The sequence below is a fragment of the Panthera tigris genome, chromosome E2 (genome assembly GCF_018350195.1).
Source record: "Panthera tigris isolate Pti1 chromosome E2, P.tigris_Pti1_mat1.1, whole genome shotgun sequence".
In the NCBI taxonomy this organism is placed as follows: domain Eukaryota; kingdom Metazoa; phylum Chordata; class Mammalia; order Carnivora; family Felidae; genus Panthera; species Panthera tigris.
Window position 1 is genome coordinate 69401 of NC_056674.1, and position 22841 is coordinate 92241.

Sequence of the window (22841 nt, forward strand, 5' to 3'; positions counted from 1 at the left end):
GCGGGCGGCGGCGGCAGCAGCAGCGGAGGAGGCCGCGGCGGCGGGTTCGAGTGGCGGAGGCGGCGCGGGTGGCGGCAGGGGGCCGGGTGGCCGGGGTCCCGGGCCCCGCAGCGGCGGCAGCGGCGGCGGCGGCAGGATGATCAAGCTGTTCTCGCTGAAGCAGCAGAAGAAGGAGGAGGAGTCGGCGGGCGGCACCAAGGGCAGCAGCAAGAAGGCGTCGGCTGCGCAGCTGCGGATCCAGAAGGGTAGGGGTTCGGGGGATGGTGGTGGGGGTCGGAGGTCAGCGCCTGGGGGGGGATGTTAAAGGTTTCGGGAGTGGAATTATGCAGTCAGTGGGGGTCAGAGATGTGGCCACAGAAGTGGAGGTTGGAGGTTAGGGCCTTAGTTTGGTGTGATGGGGTATTAGGGGTAAGTAATGTAGTCACCGGAGGGGTCAGAGACAGGGGTCCAAATGTAGAACATTTAGGATATTTAGAAAGCCAAAGCCAGGCATCTTGCATTAGGGACCGAGAATCAGAGAGTCCGTCGATGGAGGGCGGGTAGGAGGCGGGGGACTCCAGAATATAGGGGTCAGCAGGAATATGGGTGACAAAGAGGAGATTGGATAGTGGGGGGCCAAGGATTGGGGATAGGAGTGGGAGAAAATTTAGGGAAGTATGTTGGGATCATTAGGAATCTGAGAATCAGATGGGGTACAGTAAGTTTTGGGGACGGATTTGTGGGTCTGGGGGTCACACGGCTATTTTGGGGCTTGGGGTGACACATGGAGGGGCGAGAGTGTGTGCTAGGAACTGGAGATGGGAGTAAGGTTGCAATTAGACTGTTGTGCTGTAGGCGGTGGGAATCTTAGAGGGGTACAGCAATGGGAATGCATATGTCTGAGGGTTAGATGGGTACCTGAATTTGGGATGACAAACAGAAGAGAGGAGGGACATGGGGACAGGATTGGTGAGGAGACAATGGGGGGCAGCATCCTTGAGTTTGGGTGGATAGGTGGGGACCAACAGTGTCCACTAGAAAATGGAGGTCATGTTTAGGGATCCTGAGGTTTAGGGTAGTTGGAGGCTCTTGGAGGCCACATGGGAGTGGGAGCATTTGGGAGCTGGGTTGGGGGTACCCAGCTCTCAAGTGCTGAGACATAAGGCTATAAATTCAGAAGAATTGGATCTTACCCTGGGCCAGGAACTATTGCATAGCACAGTTGAAAATGCATGTTTGAAGTATGCCATGGATCTAGCACCTACACCTGCTCTGAGTGCCCTCATCTCTCCCTCTTTTTGTTCCCTTTCTCTGCTGTGCAAACCCAGACATAAACGAGCTGAACCTGCCCAAGACGTGTGACATCAGTTTCTCAGATCCAGACGATCTCCTCAACTTCAAACTGGTTATTTGTCCTGATGAGGTAAGGGCACACTAAGTTGGACTCCCAGGCATGGCCGGGGTGGGGGGTGCACCTTGTGTTGGGAGACCTGGTTTACCTGCCAGGCCCTGCAGGACGGTGCCCTAACACCTTCCTCTTTCTTTTCACAGGGTTTCTACAAGAGTGGGAAGTTTGTGTTCAGTTTTAAGGTGAGTCCCAGGTGGGCAGGGATGGCCCCCTGGCTGAGGAGGCAACAGCTGAGGACCCAACCAGGCACTGCTGGGGCACCTATCTATTTTCTCTCTCTTTTTGGAGCCAGGTGGGCCAGGGTTACCCACATGACCCCCCCAAGGTGAAGTGTGAGACAATGGTCTATCACCCCAACATTGACCTCGAGGGCAACGTCTGCCTCAACATCCTCAGGTGAGGGCCCTGACTTTGGACTGCACAGATGTCTGCCCTTTCCCTCTCTCCCGTGCTCTGTGGTACTCTATCTCTTCATCTCCACATTTTCTTCAAGTCTTGCCCTTAGCTTTCTCCTGGGCCTGACCTGTTCAGTCCCAGCAGGCTCTGTGGTGGCCACTCACCAGTGTCTGACCCTGATTCTTTGTCCACAGAGAGGACTGGAAACCAGTCCTTACGATAAACTCCATAATTTATGGCCTGCAGTATCTCTTCTTGGTGAGTAGGGGTGGGGGTGAGGCGGAGGGGGGGGGTGGAGGTTGGCCCTCTCTGCTCTTAGGGCCTGTTGACCCCCACCCATACCGGCCACAGGAGCCCAACCCTGAAGACCCACTGAACAAGGAGGCCGCCGAGGTCCTGCAGAACAACCGGCGGCTGTTTGAGCAGAATGTGCAGCGCTCCATGCGAGGTGGCTATATCGGCTCCACCTACTTTGAGCGCTGCCTGAAATAGGGCTGGCGCACGCCCACCCCTGCCAGGGCCACCAGCCCCGGCGTCCCCTGCAAATATTTATTGGGGGCCACAGGTGGGGGGCATGGGGTGGCTGGTGGGGGAATCCCATGCCCTGGCCTTGCCTCCCCTCCTTGCCACCCGCTCCTAGTTATTTTTTTTTTTAACCACCATGTGATTAAGGTCGGCGCTGCCTCCCCCCGACCCGCTCAGCGATGGGAAATGAATTGGCTTGTCTAGCCCCCAGCTGGGTGCTGTCCAGCCCCCCACTCTGGGCTCTGGGGTGGGTGGCCAAGGGGACCGGGTGGCTGGGGCTTGGGAACCCCACCCCTCCACCACTGGAGGTCCCACCAGGCTATTAAAGGGGAATGTTACTGCATGGCCTCCGTCTCTTCCTTCTCTGGGGGTGGGAGGGGGAGGTGATGTCCACCAGGGCTCTCGCAGTAAGCGTGGTGGAAGATGTGTGGTCACAGGTGGCACTAGGGTACCCCTCAGTAGGCTATCCAGTGCCTAGAACCAGCCCTAGGGGAGGGAGGGGTAGTAGGGAGACCACACCCCAAGCTTCAGGCTAGATGGAATGAATCCCAATCTGGGACCAGCCAGGGGCAGGATCCAGTAACCACTTGCTTCCTGGCTGGTAAGCCAGCATAGAGGAAAGTCCATGCCATCTCCAGCTCTGCCCCCTCCTGCCATGGTTGGGCCTATTAAGAACTTGTCCCTGGTGCTACCAGGTGCCTGAGGTCTAGAAATATTAGGGAGACGTCAGGGTCCGTCGGATGAGCTGGGCCCTCTAGTGGGTGAAGTGGTGGGGTGCGGGACCTCTGGGGTGGCCAGGCGGAAGGCGCCCGATGATGCACCAACCCGGCGGGAACTGGGATCCCAGACGTGGCTCGGCTGGAACCTATGGAACACCCTCAGGCAGGCCGTAGAGAGACGAAAGGTGGTGCGCATGCGCCTAGGTGCCGGCCCCCTCCAGAAGACGTACGCACGCGCGCTCTTGTCCCCTCCCATCGTTCCGGGTGCCGGCGGAACGTGTTACGTCAGATCATCTTTTCCGGAAACGGCGACGACGGCAGAAAGAACCGAGGGGCTGTCGTTGGTGGGCGCGCCTGGAATCCGAGTGAGGAGAGTGTGACCCGGAAGCGGAAGCGGATTCCCGTCCCAGCTCCGGTGAGTGGCCCCTGCCGTGCCGAGGGTCCCGGGTGGGTGCGTGGGCGACGACATACGAGGGCCTCTCCACCTGGGCGTCTACTGCCTTGCCCCTCCCCGGGACCCTGGCTTCATCATCGGGCCAACTTGTTCTCGGTGTGCAGGCTTCCCCACGCCCCCCCGATTCTGTCCTAAGTGAACGGGGCGCCCTAACGCCCGTCTTCCCTCTCTGGGTGTACAGGGATCCCCAAGGACCCCTAACTCTCCTAGGTCTACAAAGCTCTCCAGCGTCCATCACGTCCTTAGCGTACCGGTTTCTCCCACGCCCCACAACCATATTCTTCTCACCCAGGTTCCTTCTCCATTTGGACCCTCCAAATCCAAATGCCATTCATACGCTGTCAGCTTCAGAACTCCCTGTATCCACTTTGTTATTGGCACTCAGGCCCTCCACTTATCCTTCCATCCCCAGTCGGTTCCCCACAATTGCCCTGTCTTAGGCGCTCAGCGTCCCAATCCAGGTCCTCACCATGATCTGGAGAGAGGCTGAAGCCTTGAACCTCCTTGGGGGCACTATGATGAAAGGCTGGGGTGGGTATATCGTGGAGGACTTTCAGATATTGCTGGCCCACTTGTATCCATGGGGCTACTGTGGTGTTCCAGACTACATTTTGGCCTTCTGTTATCGCTTCCTCTCCCTACTCACCCCTTCCCTTTTTGCAAAACACCCAACCATCACCCCTCCCCATACACATTGTGATCCCTGCTCTGCTTCTTGCCCTTTTTCTGGGCTCTCCCACCACCTTGCAGCTAGGCTTCACACTTGGCACAGGCCCACTGGTGGGCTCCTGCTACCATGGACCTGTTGTTTGGGCGCCGGAAGACACCAGAGGAACTGCTGAGGCAGAACCAGCGGGCCCTGAACCGTGCCATGCGAGAGTTGGACCGTGAACGACAGAAGCTAGAGACCCAGGAGAAGAAAATCATTGCAGACATCAAGAAGATGGCCAAGCAGGGCCAGATGGTGAGCTCAGTTGGGCAACGGCTGGGACACAGGACTAGGTGCTGTTTGGTCAGACATTGCTCTAACCACAGACCATGTATGACAGGACACCAATAGATAGGTGCTTTGAAACAAAGGGCAAGCAGGGCTTCCCTATTTTGGGGATCCAGAAAGACTGCCTCCCAGAAGGTGACATCAGGGCCACAAACCTTGAGTAGTAGAGAGTGAGCCTGTGAAAGTCCCAAGCAACCAGTGCATCAAACAGATGAAGCAAATGTTCCATGAGTGAGTGATAGGTGAGCTCAGAAGAGAGGATAGGCCAGACCAGTTGAAATCAAGGGCCACAGTGGGAGTGGAGTCAGAGGGGTTAATGCAAAGAGATGTGGCCTGAAATACACTGTGCCCTGGAGCTCAGTAAAAGAGACAGAAGGGCACCTGGATGGCTTAGTTGGTTGAGCATCCAGCTTAGGCTCAGGTCATGATCTCACAGTTCATGAGTTCTAGCCCTGCGTAGGGTTCACTGCTGTCAGTGCAGAGCCTGCTTCATATCCTCTGCCCCCCACCCCTCAAAACTAAGTTAAAAAAATAAAATAGCCTGAAGCACTAGGGAGCAGAGCCCATGACAGGTGATAGAGCTTGAACCTGAGCAGTTGGGTTGAAGAGGTGCCAATTCCCAGAATAAGCAAGGCAAGGAAGAGATTTAAGGAAGTCAGGAGCTATGGATAGATTTACATGTGATGTGGGATAAAGAGCTTGAGGTATGAGCCTGTATGAGGTGGAGGGAGAGGCAAATTCATCAGCCAGGAATAGACATCCTAAGTCAAGGGAGTGTGACTCTAGATATGGAGGGAAAAGGATGACTGAATACAGTGAGCTCAGCCTTCCTTCCAGCGTTTGTGGGTCAGAGAAGTAAGCTACAAAGGAGCCTATGGAGTGGTGACCCAAGAGACAGGAGAATGAGGTTGGGAGGAGGGAGGGGGAAGTGACCACTGGGTTTAACCACATGTAAATTGCTGAAAACATCAATTGGAATGGTGCAATTGGAGCCTCTTCCCTCAGCCCACTCTCCCTGCCACCTTTGTCCACTCCCTCAGGATGCCGTGCGAATCATGGCAAAAGACTTGGTGCGCACTCGGCGTTACGTGCGCAAATTTGTGTTGATGAGGGCCAACATCCAGGCTGTGTCCCTGAAGATCCAGACACTGAAGTCTAACAACTCAATGGCACAAGCTATGAAGGGGGTCACCAAAGCCATGGGCACCATGAACAGACAGGTGCGCCTCTCCCATTCCCCTTCCCTCCTCCCCCAACCAATGTCAGGGACCAGACTCAGACTCACCCTCCCCACACCCCACTTCCAGCTGAAGTTGCCTCAAATCCAGAAGATCATGATGGAATTTGAGCGGCAGGCCGAGATCATGGACATGAAGGAGGAGATGATGAATGATGCAATTGATGATGCCATGGGGGATGAGGAAGATGAAGAGGAGAGGTTAGGGGACACCAGGTGTGGGGAGGGTGGGAATGGATGCCTGGTCCTCATACAGGCCTGGCCCTCATAAAATTCTTCTCTCTTCCCAAGTGACGCCGTTGTGTCCCAGGTCCTGGATGAGCTAGGATTGAGCCTGACAGATGAGCTGTCAAGTGAGTGCACCAAACCTTGGGCCCTGTCCCACCCAACGGTCCAGCCACAGCCCGACCCCTCCCCTCCCAGCATTATTCCTTTCTACAGGAGCTGTCCTATTCCCCCCACTCTGTAGACCTCCCCTCTACTGGAGGCTCACTCAGTGTGGCTGCCAGTGGGAAGAAAGCAGAAGCTGCAGCCTCAGCCCTAGTAGATGCCGACGCAGACCTGGAGGAGCGGCTCAAGAATCTGCGGAGGGACTGACCACCTTATACCACCCTGGTGGGAGGCAGGCAGTAGATGCCCGGCAGTTTTACTGTACTTCTTCTGTAATAAAGGATTGGACACTAATTCCTAGGCCTGTGTGACTGGCCTGATGTGGGCCAGGCTGGGGTCCCTTGGGACAGAGGTCACATATAGGCTTGGTAAAGGGGTGGTTGGCATGCATGGCAGAAGGCTAAGTGCCACATTAGGTGGGGTGTGAGATAAAGAAGGCTGGACTGCTTCCCTGTTTGTGGCAGTGGTTGACAGGTCAAGCGTCCGGGGATGTTCAGTTTGGGAGCGGATGGTCAGCTGTGAGCCCTGCTTCAGCACCCCTCCCAAGGTCTCCAGTGCCTATCACCTTGAAGACAGTGGGCTTCCCACATAGCCTGGAAGTCTGGGCTCATCTGTCAGGGATCCTCAAACACCCAGCTCAGTATGGTACCATCTGATTATGAAAAATAGTTATACCCAAGTCTAGGAAGCACTCAGGAAGAATGGCCACCATGCAGGATGTATCTGGGGCTTCACCCTCCCTGCCCCACACATCAGCCTGGACCTTCCCACCTAGAGGGCACCCAACAACCTCCAGCATGTTCACCATGCGACCCTTCCCCCAATCTGAAACTCTCCATTGGGAAGGGCCCAAGAAAGATGCTCTTCCCTATCCCATGGACACCAAGGTGGCTGAGGGCAAATGCCCCCACACCTACTCTGTCCACCAGGGCATGGTGAGGGAATTGAGACAAGGCCCCAGGACCACGGCCCCCACCAAAAGAGGCCTGAAGAACTGGTGAAGTTTTTATTAAATCCACATAAGTAAAAACCATATTGTGAAGGACTGGGGGATGGGGCCACCAAGAAGTAGGAGCCAGGCCACCAGAGGGGGACGTGGGGGAGAGGGGATTTGACAGGACAGAGAACAGAGCCACGTTGGGTTGGCCTAAGAGGCCACAGCCTCAGGGGCCATCACCAGGACCACTGGATAGCTCCTGGGCACTCAGGCCAGCACCAGGCAGGCTCAGCGGTGGGGGCTCCACCAGCACAGCTGAGAACTTGGTGTCACCAAAGGCCTCGTTCATGCGAGTCTCGAAGAAGCGTTGCAGGCCGATGATGGACTGCACATCTGCCTTGTCCTGAGCCAGGCATATTGCAGTAGGTGGGTCCTAGCTCTCCCTCCTCCCACCTACCCTCCCCCTGCCACCAGCCCCATTCTCCCCAAGCTCACCTCTGTCAGCTTGTTGAACTGCTTAAACATGCGGCCCACATCCTGGGCAAACTCCTGGGGGGAGCTATAGGGAGGTGACAACTTCTCCTGGAGACGGGCACGGATCAGGGTTAAGTCCAGGGTGCCGCCAGGCTGATCCTGTAGACAGAGGCCAGGCTGAAAGTGAGGCCAGGCAGCCCCACCCCCTCCTCCCCCACTGAAGTCCCAGGACTCACCAGGGAGAAAGTGGAGTCAGTAGCCAGCTGGTGCAGGGGACGGCAGGGCTCGTGACAAAACAGGGCCAGCAGGACACGCTCACACTTCTATGAACAGGACAAGTGACATCAGAGCCAAAGAGGGGTAAGGCTGCTGAGCAACTCTTAAAGGAGCAGGCCCTCACCCTCACCTGCTGGTTGGCTGGCGAGAGCTTGGCCACCACACCAGTGCTATCACCACCATCCAGACTCAGGCTGCCATCTTCCTCTTTCAGATCAGGTAGCACATGGCAGAGAGAGCAACTCCACTCCTCCCTGGATGGAAGGAGAATGAGGGGCTGCACAGAAGCCAGCCAGCCCAGCCCTCCACCCGGCACAGACCCTACACAAGCCTCGCACCCTGGCACATCCTGCAGGGCAGGCAGGTGGCAGTCCAGGTGGAAGCAGAACTCGCACTGGTTGCACATGACCAGATCGCCTGGCTTCTGGCAGACGCGGCAGATGGTGGCACTGTCATCCAGGGCACCGGGGCCACCTGCTGGGGCTGAAGTGCCCTCTGGAGCCACCACCTCTAGACCTGAACTAGTGCTGCCACTGGGTGAGGCCAGGCGGGGGCCCTCCGCGCCGGGGCCCTCCGCCAGGGCCATCAGCACAGGCTTGGTCTCAGGGCCTTCAGTGGCAGCAGGTGGGGCTCCGATGGCCGCCTCTGTCTCTTCCTCCTGCAAAGAGATAAGGGGTGTTCAGCAGGATGCTGATGTGGGCGTTCATTTCCCAGCCAGTCACTTGGGGCAGACTCACCTTGACAATGGCCATGCCAGGCAGTGGAGGGGCACCAGGAGCCCCAGGTGGAGCAGTCCCAGGCTGTCCAGCAGCAGCAGCTGCAGCACCACGCTCAATAACAATGAGATTGTAATCTTCAGTGGTGCTGCCTGGGAAGACTTTGAAAACTGGTGGCTGGCTATCAGCCGTGAGATCCAGGTCCAGGCGCTCAAGGCTCACCCGTGGCACCTTGCGCATGAGGCCACTCACCTCGCCCTCACCTGAGCGGGACCTGTGGGTGCGGCTTGGTGTTAGCACACCCATCCCTATCCCCATCTGGCTCCACCAAAGGATAGCCAAACTCACCGCTTCACACCTGACACATGGGGCTCTGCACTCGAGTAAGGATCGTCTGCTCAGAAAATAGAAAAAAGAAGGTTGGGGATAGACCTAAAGCACTGGAGCTCTCCCACCTACAAGGCACTCACCTGAGCCAAAGCCATAGCCTTCCTGCACCTCCATGGGCTGTGGGCAAAGCAGGTGGACCTCAGTGAGCAGGTGTCCCATACGACCGTTGCCCCTACCCTACGCTGCCAGGGTCCCCCCCCTCCTGCTCACCTGGCTGCTGCCAGAACCCTGCTTGCTCAAGGGCCCTGGAGCCCGAGGAGGGGCCATGGGCGTAGGGCCTGTTGAGTTGGTGCCAGGACGCTCTGCCACGATCTTGCCTGCATAAAGAAAAAATTAGCATAAGAAGACAATGTCTGAAATGATTGCAATACGTAGCACAGAAAAGAAAGGGACACACCGAAAGCCTCTGCACTCTTGGTCCAGGCATTGAGGTCCCACTGGAACTTCATCTCGCCATGTGGCTCCACAGGATCCACAATCATCTTGAGGGCCCGATGCAGCTGGAAATAGATCTGAAAAAGGGCCAGTGCATGAACATACAGACAATAAAAAAGGCTCCAGGGTGCTGAGCAGCACCTGCCTGGATGCCATCACCTGGGTGTCCACCAGCACACACCAGCTTCTTGGAGAGCAGCAGAGCTGTGTTGTTGTCACTCTCCAGAGCCCATGAGGCAAAGCGCAGGATATGTTCCTGGTGCTTCTGGATCTTGGTCATGGTCCAGTGTTGTCGCTCCAGGCGCTCCTGCTGCCCCTCTGTCACCTTCTGCAGGTAGAGGAGAAGACCAAGGAAAGAAAACACCAAGGATGGCATCAACAGCCAGCAGAAAGTGCTAGTCCCCAAGACCCTCCCACTGTAGATAGGGTTGGCAGCCAGCAGATGGGACCCAGAAACCCTCCCCCCTCAAACGGGGCATACCTGGGCATCGTTGACCAGCACACGGCCCCGCTTGTTCAGTTCCTTCATGATCTGCAAAATGGCCATCTTAACATCCACCTGCACACGCTTCTGTACATCAGACACTTGGCGGATCCTGGGGGAGCAGCAGAGTGAGCCAGGTTAGGAAGGTGCTCAGCAGGAACTGCCCCCAACTATGGCCCTGGCTTCCACACTTACGAGCTGCGAACCTCCTTGGTGTTCTTCTGCAGCGTCGCATGCTTGTCCCCAAGGCGTTTTACCAGTGAGGCCAGGAGCTTGCGCTGGTTCCTCACTGCATCCTCCAGAAACTGGTATCTGAGGGCAAACAGAAGTGGGCCTGGGTGCTGAACATGGGAACGGGCAGCACCCAGCCATCCTGCTTCAGTACTCACTGGTGGTCCTTGTGGGTGTTGAGCTGGCAGTCCCTACAAGTGAGGGTGTCACAGCTCTCACAGAACAGCACAAGGGGCTCGTGCTTGTGCACATTGCAGTACACTGTGCGCTCACCGTCCCTGGACTTGGCTGGCCCTGGGGAACAGAAAAAACCATGAGGCTGAAGCTCATCCTTTAGCTATCTCCAACTCAAGTGGTAGACAGAACTTAAGGCCTCACTTCCTACCTGTCCTGCAACCATAGGCTGTCTGCTGGGAAAACCCAAAGGCCCTGCATCAGTGGCCAGGAAAAAAGCACAGGCCTGTAAGCCTAGATCCTTCCTCTCAAAACTCTCTGCCCCAACCCTGACCCAGAGAACTACCCCTGCTCCTTCCAGCTTCTGACACTGACAACAAACTCTAAAGACTTTGACAGAGACCTCCCATCTGCTATTCCCTTTACTAGAACCTTCCCTGGGTAGACACTCAGGAGAGCCCCTCCACCTTGAAAACCTCCACTGGGCTCCATTTCTCCTCTACTCACAGCAGGTTCTGTCCAGCAGAGGAGAGATTATGGCTACTATGGCATCCAAGCACACAGAATGTTTGCTTGCTGACACACACAGAAGCAAATCAGGGACTAGAGACACTGTTCAGGTACAGCTTCCTCAGAAGTCATGTCTTGGTTGATCTCTTTAGTAATTAAGTCCACAAACCTTTTACAACCCATAGGCCTACAGACAGTTCTGGCCTCACAAAGCCTTGTCAGGATAGAAAAAGTGAAAATGTCAGACCAAACCCCTCACTGAGAGATCAAGTCTCCTCTCTCTGAGAAGAATCTTGGTGATTAAAGTAATACTGCAAAAAGGCCAATACACCGCTACCCCACTCCCAACCTGTCACCACCAGCAAGCTGCTTGAGACCATCTGCCCAATCTCAATTACATCTTGGCTACACTATTCCAGCCTAAGACATACAACACTGGGATACAAATCAACCAGACAGACCACAGTTCCTCCAATATTGCCCCCTCCTGCACCCTGCCTAAACCCAGGAGTCCTTTGCTCCTGATTCCTCATGCCCACAGCCACCACCTCCATCCTTATCTTCTTGCCAATGCTATGCTATTCTCTGTGACTGAGAAGTCACAGTGTAACTACCAGAAGGCCACACATAGAGAGTTCTGAACCAAAAACCAGGCTAGACTCAAAAAGTCCTTTTATGTGCCACTACCAACATTTACAGAAAAGCCTACAAATACTTTAGCTGAACTTTAAAATGCGTATGATCCGAAGATGAAAGATTTCTAAAACTCACTCTCCGTCCATAATGGTCTTGAAGGTTCTTGCAGTTTATCAACACACTGTGGCTCAGAGGCCTCACGTTCCCATACAGAGACTTAACCAGGTTGCCAGTGAATTCTTCAAAAGGCCTCATACCCTTTCTCCAAACTCCCTGGGCTTCCCTGTTGGAATAAGCTGGCCCCTCCCACTGGAGCTTTTCCCCTGAGGAGGGAGTGGGGGTGGGTCCCTGATGAGCTTCCTTGAACCCTCAGTGCAAAAGGCCCCCTGGCATACAGAGCACCCCCCTCCAACCCCCCACTGTCCGGGACTCTGCCCACTCCCTGCCTGTGGCCTTTTCCCTCCCACCTGGACCAGCAGGCAGAGACTGGCACACCTGAGCCCCAGCCTCCCTATTTTTGACTGCTGCCCTAAAACCCTTCAGGTCGTACCCCCTAAAAAAAAAAGAAAGAAAAGAGAAGAAAAAACCAAAAAGCTCCTTGGGACCCATCCGCCATCTGTAACCAGCACCACAAACAGCTGAGAACAGATGTAAGGTAACCAAGGCTTTTCCCCTCTGCCTTGCATACCAGTGGAGCGCACAGTGTGGTCCTTGGTGTACTTCACCCGCTGGTGTGCCTCCACACACGTCTCACACAGCGGCTCAGAGCACTCCACACAGTAGCTGGTGGCAGGGGCGTTATCCTCACAGCTAGTGCAGCACTGCTGGGCAAAGGCAAAGTAAGCAGAGACAGAACCACCAAATAGGTCCTTACATACACCCCAGGTAATACAACCTGAAATAGTGTCTTTACCTAGCCTATGCAGTCTGCCTAGAGCCTTGCAGTGTGAGAAAAATAAAGTCTGGAACTAGTACCATGTCCCCAGGGCTCCTAGGGTTTGCTGGAGCAGGACATACCTGATTTGCATCCTGGGAGTCTGTGGCAGCCTTGCTGCCACTGTCACGCATAAAATAATTCTCCACAATGTCTTTGGAGAAGCATTGCTGCTTGCACACAGGACAGTCAACCACTGGGGGAAAAAAAAATTCCTTTGTGAGACTCTTGCAAATTCACCTCCAAGCTATAACCCCATGGCCCCACTGAGCCTCAACCTCCATCCCAAGGAGGGCCGGATCCTCTCCTCAGGAAGGAGGCCAAACCCTTCCTTCATCGAACTTGAGAAGCAGACACCCCATGTGAGCGCCCAGCCCAGACTCCAATGCCCATACCCAATTCCGACACGCACTATCCAGGTCCCTATCCTCTCACCCAAATGATCCCCCGCCATCACCACGCTGAGAACCCAATCCCCACACCGAGTCGGGAATGCGGTGGGGGATGGGCTACTTCGGTCGGACCGTACTCACCGGCGCCGTCGCCCGCCGCACCGCCATCCCCCGAGCTGTTGGCGGCGGCGGGCGCCGGAGGCCCGAGGCAGGCACTGCAGGCCGAGTGCAGGCAGGGCAGCAGGCGCGGCTCCCTCTCGGGGCGCAGGCGCTCCCGGCACACACCGCAATGCTCCAGGAGCTCCAGCGCCTCGCCACCGCCCCCCGCGGGCGACGACGCCGAGGCCGAGGCCGCAGCCGCGGCCGAGGAGGCGGCGGCGCGCTTTTCGCCGCCCGCCGAACCCTCGCCCGGACCCGGGCTGGCCGAGGCCGCCGCCGCCGCTGCGGCCGAGGCCGCCGCCGCCGAGGCCGCCATTCACACGCCGCCGGGGGCGCCCAGGGGGGAGGAGGGGCGCGGGGCCCGCCGCGCAGGCGCAAACGCGCTCGCCACCAACGGCTGGGCCGCCGCCGCCGCGAGGCCGAGCGCCGCCACGCGCCGCCTGGGCTACTGCCCGCTGCGCGCGGGGCGCTGCCGAAGCCCGACCGGCCGCCGCCCGCTAGTCTTCCGCCGACGAAGACCGCGCTTCCTCTTCACAGGCCGCCCAGAAACCGAGCCACACGCCACGCGAACAACCGCTCGCCCGCGCGCCCGCTCGCAGAAAGAGCCGCGGCCGGGGGGCGGGACAGAAATAACTGGCGCCGACGCCGTCGCGCAAGCGCGCTGGGTGCCTTGCGCCCGGGGGCGGGGCCCGGGTCGGCCGCCTGAGGCGAGGCCGCGAGTACGCACGCGCCTGAGCCGGGTCTTCCTACCTCCGCCTACACTATCCCGGCGCCGCCTGCGCGGCGGGGGCGGGGCGATTGACATCACCGCCGCAACAGAGTACGCGGGCGGGGCGCGCGCACCTTTAACTAGATGGTGCTCCCCCTCCAGCTCTATCCCCTGGCCGCGAAACTGCGCAGGAGATTTGGCAGTCCAGGCCACCACCTCAATCCCCGCCCCTTAGGCCAGGCCGGAGAAGTCTCCAGTCGCTGCGTCCACAAGCGTTGGGGAAAGAGGCGGGGCCAAAAGCGAAGGGAGACATTGGGTCCAGGGAGCGGGGCGGTGGGTCCCATGCCAGGAGGAAGTCCCCTTCTGAGCCAAGTGGCTGACTTTTGCGTTTTAACTGTTTTATTGTTTAACGTGACAGACACTGAAACCTGCCTAAAGCAAATAGATTCCAAGGGGCTACAGAGCAACGAGTCTTGTGAAATCCCGCCTGACCCCCCAAGCGTCCCCTTCGCATCTTTTAGCCAGCCGCTGCGCTGACTTGGATGCTTTTCCAGGTGGGAGAACTGAATGAACCTGAATAGTGGGAGAATTCTAAGGAAGGAAGCACGGTCGGGGCGGGGTGACGGTGAATCCTGTCTGAGAAGAAAACAGAGTCTGTTTAGGGAGAATCCCACCTAAGGGAGGAAGCAAGATTCATCGGGGAAGGAATCCTGCCTCAGTTGGGAGCAGGATCTGTGCGGGGGTGGGGGTGGAGGGGTGGAGGAGTCCTGTCTGAGAGAGGAAACAATGTCTGGGGGGAATTCTATCAGATGGAGAGAACAAGGCCTGGGGGCGGGGGTGGGGGGGGGCGGAATCCTGTTGGAGAGAAACACGGCCTTTCTGTGGATCCTGAGGAGGAAGCAAATTCTGTGGAGAATCCTGGAGCTAGGCAGGGTCTCCTGGGGAGAAAGAAGTCCTGTCCAAGCTGGGCCTATGGCGGAGGCAGAGAGCTCCAGTTTGATCCAGTTTGAGGTGGGAGCAGAGTCTGGGAGGGGATCCTGTCTGAGGACATTACGCACGAAGAAAACTCGAGGGATGGATGCCTCCGAGATGGTCCTTGGGGTGGCCCTTGACCCCTTTTGCAGGGCTCCTTGGTGCTGAGATCTCTAGTTTCAGGACGAGGTTAAAGGAGGTTGGGGGGGGGGGGGCGGGGTTCAGCTTTTGAGAGGATGGAGAGCATGCCGGATGGCCGTGAGTCCGGCCCTAAGACCCTACTAGGCGTCACCGAGTTCAAATGCAAAAGCTGCGGGCTGAACCGGGCGCCCACGCGTGGTGGCGGTACAGGCAAGTCTGGCCCTACCGGGAGGGGTGTACCCTTTGTTCCCGGGGGGGTTGGGGGACCGCGGGGCTTTGTCTCTGTGCCTGCCTTTGTTCCAGCCTCGCCTCAGCCCCCAAATCCAGGCCCCGCCCCTCCCCCTTAGATGTATCCCCGGGCCACGCCCCACGATTGAGTGGCCCGCCCTCTCCATGCAGCTAACCCAAGGCCCTTGCCTCAGACTCTTGCTTACTTAGATAACAGGGAAGGAAAGTTGGCTAGCACGCTGGGTGAGGTGCGAATAGTGATACGTGCTGAGCATTTTCCATAACCCCACTCCTCACTGTGCCCCAAAATCACTGGGAGGGGGTGACTCATACCTACCCTAACCTCTGGGGCAGACACCAGGGTGTCAGGGCCAGACAGTCAAAATAAAAAGGTGATAGTAGGAGCGCCTGTGTGACTCAGTTGGTTGTGTGTCTGACTTTGGCTCAGGTAATCATTTCACGGTTTGTGAGTTCGAGCCCTGCACCGAGCTCTCTGCTGTCAGTGCAAAGCCCCTTTGGATCTGTGTCCCTCTCTCTCTGCCCCCAGCCCCCTATTGCTCTCTCTCTCCCCAAAATAAAAAACATTGAAAAAAGGAAAGTGATGGTAAAGAGTGTAGGAGTGGACTTTCCTAAGCGCTACCCCCAAACACCTGTGGGAAGGACAATTCTGGGCGGAAACAAGTGCAGAGGTCCTGAGGCCAACCAGGCACTGAGAGATCAGTGAAGTCAGGAATGGTAGGAGATTTCTGGGGGATCCAAGAGGTTGCTGAACAGCTGCCTAGGGATAGGTTTAGATTGGGTCCTCTGGTATTGCCCTGCAATAGACTATGGCAACTGACCCTGTGCTTTCAGTGATTCCTGCTTTTCTCTCTAAACAGTACCTCCTTCCTCCTGGGCCTAGTACTTTCCTTCCCAATACATGGCAGCCACGCAATCAGAGTATAACCACCATATCAGGTACTGGGCCACTGCCAGCTCCATTGTCCAAATGCAGAAACCAAGTCTTCTGTAAGTGCTGGGACCATACTGGGGGAGGGGAAATCAACGGGAAACCAGGCTCAGACAGACTGAGAGAAGCACCAGGGGACACCCCAGGCCAAGACAGAACCTTTGCTCAGAGGTCCAGAAGTACATGGCATGACATGGGTACATCTTGGCTCCGTACCCCTCAGTAGGCCAGATCAAGTAGTCACTGGCACCTTATACTCTCATCCTCTGTGCTTGTTCACCCTTTATAGCATTTCACACTTCCCAGTCCTGGACCACTAGAAACTGTCTATATTCTGGCCTTGCAGACAGAGCTCAAGGGATAAAACAATGCATAAGAGTCACTCAGACTGCACCCATGCCAGACGTGGCCTGCCCACTGCTTATTTGGGGCACCTACTTGCAGACAGCCACTCTCTGTCTTACCCAAATTCCACACCTACACCTGGCTTGCCCTGTAAACTTCAGGTGTCACTGCCAAAGCCACTTCTGGGGAGGTCTTCTGGCTGCATCATTCCAATCTCTTTCTCCATCTTCACAGACTTCATCTGGGAACTAGGTATTATGACAGTTGTGCAACATCATGAATGTACTTAATGCCACTGGAATTCTTTTCTTTTCTTTTCTTTTCTTTTCTTTTCTTTTCTTTTCTTTTCTTTTTTTGAAAGAAACAGAACAGGTGAAAGTGTGAGCAGGGGACAGGGGCAGAGGGAAAGAGAGAGAATCTTAAGCAGGCTTCACACCCAACACGGAGCCTGACGCAGGGCTCGATACCACGATCCTGGGATCATGTCCAGAGCTGAAATCAAGAGTCCAACGCTCAACCGACTGAGTCACCCGGGCGCCCCTGAATTGTATACTTTAAAATACAATTGTATACATAAAATACAGCACCTGGATGGCTCTGTTGGTTGAGCGTCCGACTCTTGATACCAGCCCATGGTCGTGGGATCAAGCCCCGCATCAGGCTCCACACTGACAGCGCAGAGCCTGCTTAGGGTTCTCTCTTTCCTCTCTCTGTCCCTCCCCCTGCTCACTTGTGCACTCACGCTCTCTCTCTTTCACAAAATAAATAAACTTTTTTTTAAAGAAATAAATGAATAATAAAATAAAATGCAATTGAAACTTGGGACACCTGGCTGGCTGTCCATAGAGCATGCTGTTCTTTATCTTGGGATTGTGAGTTCAAGCCCCACATTGGATGTAGAAATTACTTAAAAATAAAATCTTAAAGGGGAGTCTGGGTGGCTCAGTCTATTGGGCATCCGACTTCGGCTCAGTACATGATCTCAGTCTGTGGGTTCTAACCCCACATCAGACTCTGTGCTGACAGCTCAGAGCCTAGAGCCTGCCTCAGATTCTGTGTCTCCCTCTCTCTCTCTCTCTGCCCCTCCCCTGCTTGTGCTCTCTCTCTCTCTCTCTCTCTCAAAAATGAACAAATATTTTTAAAAAATTTTTAACAAGAAAAAGTACAGTTACAGTACTATACTGTATTTATAAAAAAAAATTCACATGTAAATGGGCCTACCCACACAGTATTTTACCACACACATAAAAATCATTTTTGGGCGCACCTGTGTAGTTCAGTCAGTCAAGTGTCCGACTTTGGCTCAGGTCAAGATCTCACGGTTCATGGGTTCAAACCCCTCATTGGGCTCTGTGCTGACAGCTCAGAGCCTGAAACCTGCTTCAGATTCTGTGTCTCCCTCTCTCTGCCCCTCCTCCACTCATGCTCTGTCTCTCTCTCTCCTTCAAAAATAAACATTAAAAAAAACTTTTTTTAATCATTTTTTGGTGAGAACCCTAGACTGTCCCTGCTGATCTCCAACCTCACCACTTGACCCCAGCCACACTAGCCAACCTGTTGTTCCCATCTCAGTGCCTTTGCAGGTTCTGTTTCTTCTGCCTAGAATATTCTTCCACACCTCTTTCTCACTGATTCCTTCTCTCCCTTCACATTTCAACTAGAGCAAATCAAACTGCTGCATCTACCATGCTGAACCCAGGGCCTGCCCCACAGTAGACACTCAGTAAATGTGTAAAAGAACAAAAAAAAAAAAAAAAAAGGACAAATTAATGCATGAAGATGATGACTGTCTGACCCTGCCAGTTTTGTGAGCTACAAGATGAGGTTAGGGTTTACTGTTTGTTTTTGTTTTTTTTATTTTAAGTAGGCTCTGTGCCCTATGTGAGGCTTGAACTCGTGACACCAACATCAAGAGTCACATGCTCTACTGACTGAGCCAGTCAGTCACCCCTGGGCTATCTTACTTTTTAATCTTCTTTTTTAATTGAGTTACAATTCACATAACATCAAATTTATCATTTTAGCTTCTTTTTTTTTTAATGCTTATTCACTTTTGAGAGAGAGACAGACAGACAGACAGAGTGTAATCGGGGGAGGGGCAGAGAGGGAGACACAGAATCCCAAGCAGGCTCCAGGCTCTCAGCTGACAGCACAGGGCCCGATGCCAGGCTCAAACCCACAGACTGCGAGATCATGACCTGAGCCCAAGTCAGATGCTTAACCGACTGAGCCACGCGGGTGCCCCTCATTTTAGCTATTTTAAAGTATACATTCGATGGCATTTCATACATTCACAATGTTGTACAATCACTACTTCTATCTAGTTCTAAAATGTGTTCATCACTTCAAAAGAAAACCTTGTATCCATCAGCACTCACTCCCCATTCCCTCTCCCATCAGACCGTAGCAACCACTAATCCACTGTCTCTATGAACTCTTTAATCTTTTGATAAAGGCTTATAATATGGAGAGAAAAGGTTTATTTATTTTTGAGAGTGCAGCAGGGGAGAGACAGAGAGAGAGACAGAGGATCTGAGCTCTTCAGCGCAGAGCCCAATGTGGGGCTCAAACTCACAAACCATGAGATCATGACCTGAGCTGAAGTTTACTTAATGGACTGAGCCACCCAGGCACCCCATGGTGAGCATTTCATGACGTATATAATTGTTGAATCACTATGTTGTATACCTGAAACAAATATAATATTGTATGCCAATGACACAAGTAATTTTTTTTAATGTTTATTTATTTTCGAGAGAGAGAGACAGACAGAGCACAAGTGGGGGAGGGGCAGAGAGAGAAGGAGACACAGAATCGGAAGCAGGCTCTTAGCTGTCAGCACAGAACCTGACATGGGGCTAGAACTCACTAACCATGAGATCATGACGTGAGCTGAAGTCGGATGCTTAACCGACTGAGCCCCCCAGGCCCAATTTTAAATGAGAGTTAACTGGGTAGCTCAGTTGGTAGAGCATGCAACTCTTGATCTCAGGGTTGTAAATTCAAGCCCCATATTGGGAATGGAGCCTATTAAAAAAAATTTTTTTTTAATGTTTTTAAATGAGACACTAGAGAGCTTGTTGTGGTGACAAAGAAGAGCTTATGTGAGTACACAGTGATATAGCAGCCTCCTACCAGCCAAGAGAAGAAGCCTAAGAATGACATCTACTTTGCCAGCACCTTTATCTTGGACTTCCCAGCCTCCAGAACTGTGAGAAGTAAGTTTGGGTTGTTTAAGCCACCCAGCTATGGTACTTTGTAATGGTAGCTTGAGCAAACGGATTGTCAAATTTCCCTCTGCCTCACTCTGATAAGGATGCGTGTGATTTTACATCAACAGCCCATCCGAATACCTCAGGATAATCTCCCCATTTCAAGATCTTTAATTACAATTGCAAAGATTCCATGGCAACGGATGCAGCGGATCCAGAACCACGACTTCCGCCCGAAGTGGAGGAGCAGGACGTCAGCGCACTGCCCGTGTCCTGCGCTGGAGAGAGCAGATGAAGCGCCCCCGGCTGCCAGGATTTAATGTGTGGGTGCCGCTCCTGGAGCTGTTAACTTCGAGTCTAGCTTGAATTCTGGGATTTGGGGGGACCGTTTCACTTAATTAGCACTAGTTTTGAAATGTCTTTGTGAGTAGGGTTGGCACGGATGCACCAATACGGAAGACTAGGAGAGGGGTCACTTATCTGTGTTCCTATGGAAACTATTTGAATATTTGTTTTATATGGATTTTTATTCACTTCACTAAAGAATTCCCCTCAGCTGCTGGGCAAACGTTTGTAGCTTGTGCGTCAACAGAATGGGCCGAACGCTTAGTGCTGTGACTTGTTTTAAAAATAAAGTATCTTGGGGGCACCTGAGTGACTCAGTCGGTTAAGCGTCCAACTATGGCTCAGGTCATGATCTCACGGTTTGTGGGTTTGAGCCCCACATGAGGCTCTGTGCTGACAGCTCAGAGCCTGGAGCCTGCTTTGGATTCTCTGTCTCCCTCTCTCTCTGCTCGCTCTCAAAAATAAACATTAAATTTTTAATAATAAATAATAATAAATAAAAATAAAGTATCTTGAAATAATTGGGGCGAAAAACACAACAATTGCAAAGATTCCTTTTCTTAATATATAACACTTCAAGGGGGCAGGGATTAGGATGTATATATTTTTAGGGACCATTTTTCTGCCTACTGCAGTCCACATTTCACAGATGGGAAAACCAATCTTCAGAGAATAGGAGTTGTCCATAGCCCCACGGGCTGCAGGAGTCCAACGCACTTTGGTCTCAGGGTGCCCTCACCTTTTCCATCTGCTTCCTTCCCAAGGGAATCTGCGACTCCCAAGCAGGGCAAGGAGGGAAAGGACAGGAGACTTCCACAGCCCAGAATTTCATCCCTTTTCCTGCAGAAAGGAACCAGGGCTCCTGGGAGAAATGATTGATTCCAAAACTAAACAGAGAAAGTCCCAGGTGAGCCTGCAACATCTTGTTATGCCACAAAATAAACACCCAAAGAATAACAGGAATATATTAAAAGGACACAGAAACCAAACCTGATGTCACAACTCAAGTATCAGAAAAATACTGATGGTCTTTGGCTGACATACAATGAATCCACCCTACACGTGAGTCCTTAAGTGTTCTCAAAAAGGAGAGAGCCAGGAAAGTAAGCCCATCTGTCACCATATGATCTCACTTTTGACTGGCCCCTTGCTCTGGGAAATCAACACTGATCCTGCCTTTCCAAGGGGAACTGTATTTGATGGTAACACGTGGCCCCAGTTCTTGCTTAGATAATTAAATTCTGGAATTCATAAAATATCATTTTCCAACCCATTGTGAGATTCCTGAGCAGGTCAAGATTATCAATTGTATACGATATGAGGTGACTAGAGGGTGTGGTATGAATATGATCATCTGGGAGGGGACACATGAGTGGAAGTAGACAGTCAGGCTGTCACTACCCCCCACATTAGGGTCAGAAACACTAAGATCCTTCATGAGATGCAATGGGAACCATCCAACATGCTCTGACAGGTTGTAGCCAGTAATGTTTGGCCTGAAACCCAAATCTCTAGATCTAGTTTCTCATCTATGAAATGCTGGGAGAAGGGAGAGAAGTAGCCAGTGGACCCATCCAGAAGCAAGAGATGTCCTACCAGAAACTGAGGTCCACTGTCCTCTATTTGTTTTCACAGAGGGAGCTGTAAATCTCTAGCCAGACACCAGATCAATGGCTTCCAGGGTGGAACAGAAATGGATGCAGACTGTACAAAGGAAGTTTTAAGATGAAGGATAATGTTCTAAACCTGATGGTGGTGGTGTGCCTGGCTGGCTCATTTGGTGGACGATGTGACTCTTGATCTCAGGGTTCTGAGTTCACGCTGCACGGTGGGTGTACAGATTACTTAAAAAGAAAAAACTTGGAGTGCTTGAGTGGCTCAGTTCGTTGGGCGTCTGGCTCTTGTTTTAGGTAGGTTCATGATTTTACAGTTTGTGGGTTTGAGCCCCTCATCGGGCTCTATACTGACAGTGCAGAGCCTGCTTGAGGTTCTCTCTCTCTCTCCCTCTCTCTCTCTGCCCTTCTTCTGCTCTCTCTCTCTTTCAAAATAAATAAATTATATAAATAAATAAGCAAATAAATATAAAAATAAATAAATAAATAAATAAATAACTTTAGTGTGGGGCACCTGGGTGGCTCAGTTGGTTAAGCATTGAACTCTTGATTTTGGCTCAGGTCATGATCTCACTGTTCATGGGATCAAGCCTTACATCAAGCTCTGTGTTGGCAGCACAGAGCCTGCTTGAGATTGTCTCTCCCTCTCTCTGTGCCCCTCCCCTGCTTGTGCATGCAGGCACACACACTCTCTCTCTCAGAATAAATAAAGATAAAACATTTTTTAAAAAACTTTTTAAATAAAAATAAATTAAACTGGATTGTGGTGATAGCTGCACCATGATGAATATTAATTTGCTCAGAAGCTTTGAAGGCTACCCGCAATGGGTGTATTTTATGGCATATAAACTATACTTTATGGGCATCTGGCTGGCTCAGTCAGAAAAGCATCCAACTCTTGATCTTAGGGTTGTGAGTTCAAGCCCCACATTGGGTGTAGAGATTACTGAAAAAAAAAAAATAATAATTAATTAATTAATAAAAAAAATAGTTTAAACTAGGTGCACCTGGGTGGCTCAGTCGGTTAAGCATCTGACTTTGGCTTGGGTCATGATCTCACGGTTTGTGAGTTTGAGCCCCATGTCCGGGCTCTGTGCTGACAAACGGCTCAGAGCCTAGAGCCTGCTTCAGATTCTGTCTCTCTCTCTCTCTGCCTCTCCCCTGCTGGTGCTCTGTCTCTTTCTCTCTGTCAAAAATAAATAAACATTAAAAAATTATTAAAAAATAGTTTAAACTATATATTAATACAACTTTCATACAAATGGCATGGACAATAATAACATGAAAAGAAATTCTACATTATTCGTCATGAGGGAAGTGCAAATTGAACCAGTTCACATCCACTTAAAAAAAAGAGAGAGAGAGGGGTGCCTGGGTGGCTCAGTCGGGTAAGCATCTGACTTTGGCTCAGGTCAAGATTTCATGGTTTGTGAGTTCAAGCCCCGCATCGGGCTCTGTGCTGACAGCTCAGAGG

At 53.0% G+C, this 22841-nt stretch overlaps 3 protein-coding genes and 1 long non-coding RNA gene across 8 annotated transcripts; 3 read left to right on the forward strand and 1 right to left on the reverse strand.

Moving 5' to 3' along the window:
- The first annotated feature begins 59 nt into the window (after positions 1 to 59).
- On the forward strand, positions 60 to 2651 carry UBE2M (ubiquitin conjugating enzyme E2 M). Its single transcript, XM_042969948.1, has 6 exons — positions 60 to 245; positions 1308 to 1402; positions 1531 to 1569; positions 1680 to 1783; positions 1978 to 2041; positions 2135 to 2651. The coding sequence occupies exons 1-6, from the start codon at positions 137 to 139 to the stop codon at positions 2273 to 2275; spliced, it is 552 nt and encodes a 183-aa protein (XP_042825882.1). The 5' UTR covers positions 60 to 136; the 3' UTR covers positions 2276 to 2651.
- A 647-nt stretch (positions 2652 to 3298) lies between these two features.
- Positions 3299 to 6431, forward strand: CHMP2A (charged multivesicular body protein 2A). Of its 5 annotated transcripts, none has more exons than XM_042969939.1 (6): positions 3299 to 3442; positions 4236 to 4445; positions 5519 to 5698; positions 5786 to 5916; positions 6007 to 6068; positions 6157 to 6431. In XM_042969939.1, the coding sequence occupies exons 2-6, from the start codon at positions 4278 to 4280 to the stop codon at positions 6414 to 6416; spliced, it is 801 nt and encodes a 266-aa protein (XP_042825873.1). In that variant the 5' UTR covers positions 3299 to 3442; positions 4236 to 4277; the 3' UTR covers positions 6417 to 6431. The 5 variants fall into 5 exon arrangements, with proteins under 5 accessions (XP_042825873.1, XP_042825872.1, XP_007096688.1 ...); XM_042969938.1 differs by having other exon boundaries at positions 3300 to 3442; positions 4232 to 4445; XM_007096626.3 differs by having other exon boundaries at positions 3300 to 3442; positions 4232 to 4445; positions 6185 to 6399.
- Positions 6432 to 7097: 666 nt separating this feature from the next.
- TRIM28 (tripartite motif containing 28) lies at positions 7098 to 13169 on the reverse strand. The gene is made up of 17 exons (XM_042969824.1): positions 12836 to 13169; positions 12386 to 12498; positions 12057 to 12189; positions 10207 to 10342; positions 10013 to 10129; positions 9815 to 9929; positions 9515 to 9661; positions 9296 to 9410; positions 9109 to 9215; positions 8979 to 9015; positions 8857 to 8902; positions 8530 to 8782; positions 8131 to 8450; positions 7923 to 8046; positions 7753 to 7839; positions 7538 to 7675; positions 7098 to 7445 (listed from the first exon to the last, which is right to left on the reverse strand). The coding sequence occupies exons 1-17, from the start codon at positions 13167 to 13169 to the stop codon at positions 7269 to 7271; spliced, it is 2499 nt and encodes an 832-aa protein (XP_042825758.1). The 3' UTR covers positions 7098 to 7268.
- A 456-nt stretch (positions 13170 to 13625) lies between these two features.
- Positions 13626 to 21658, forward strand: LOC122234219. Its single transcript, XR_006212006.1, has 5 exons — positions 13626 to 14116; positions 19263 to 19415; positions 19538 to 19732; positions 20519 to 20661; positions 21390 to 21658. It is a non-coding gene; the product is annotated as an uncharacterized LOC122234219 (long non-coding RNA).
- Positions 21659 to 22841: the final 1183 nt, after the last annotated feature.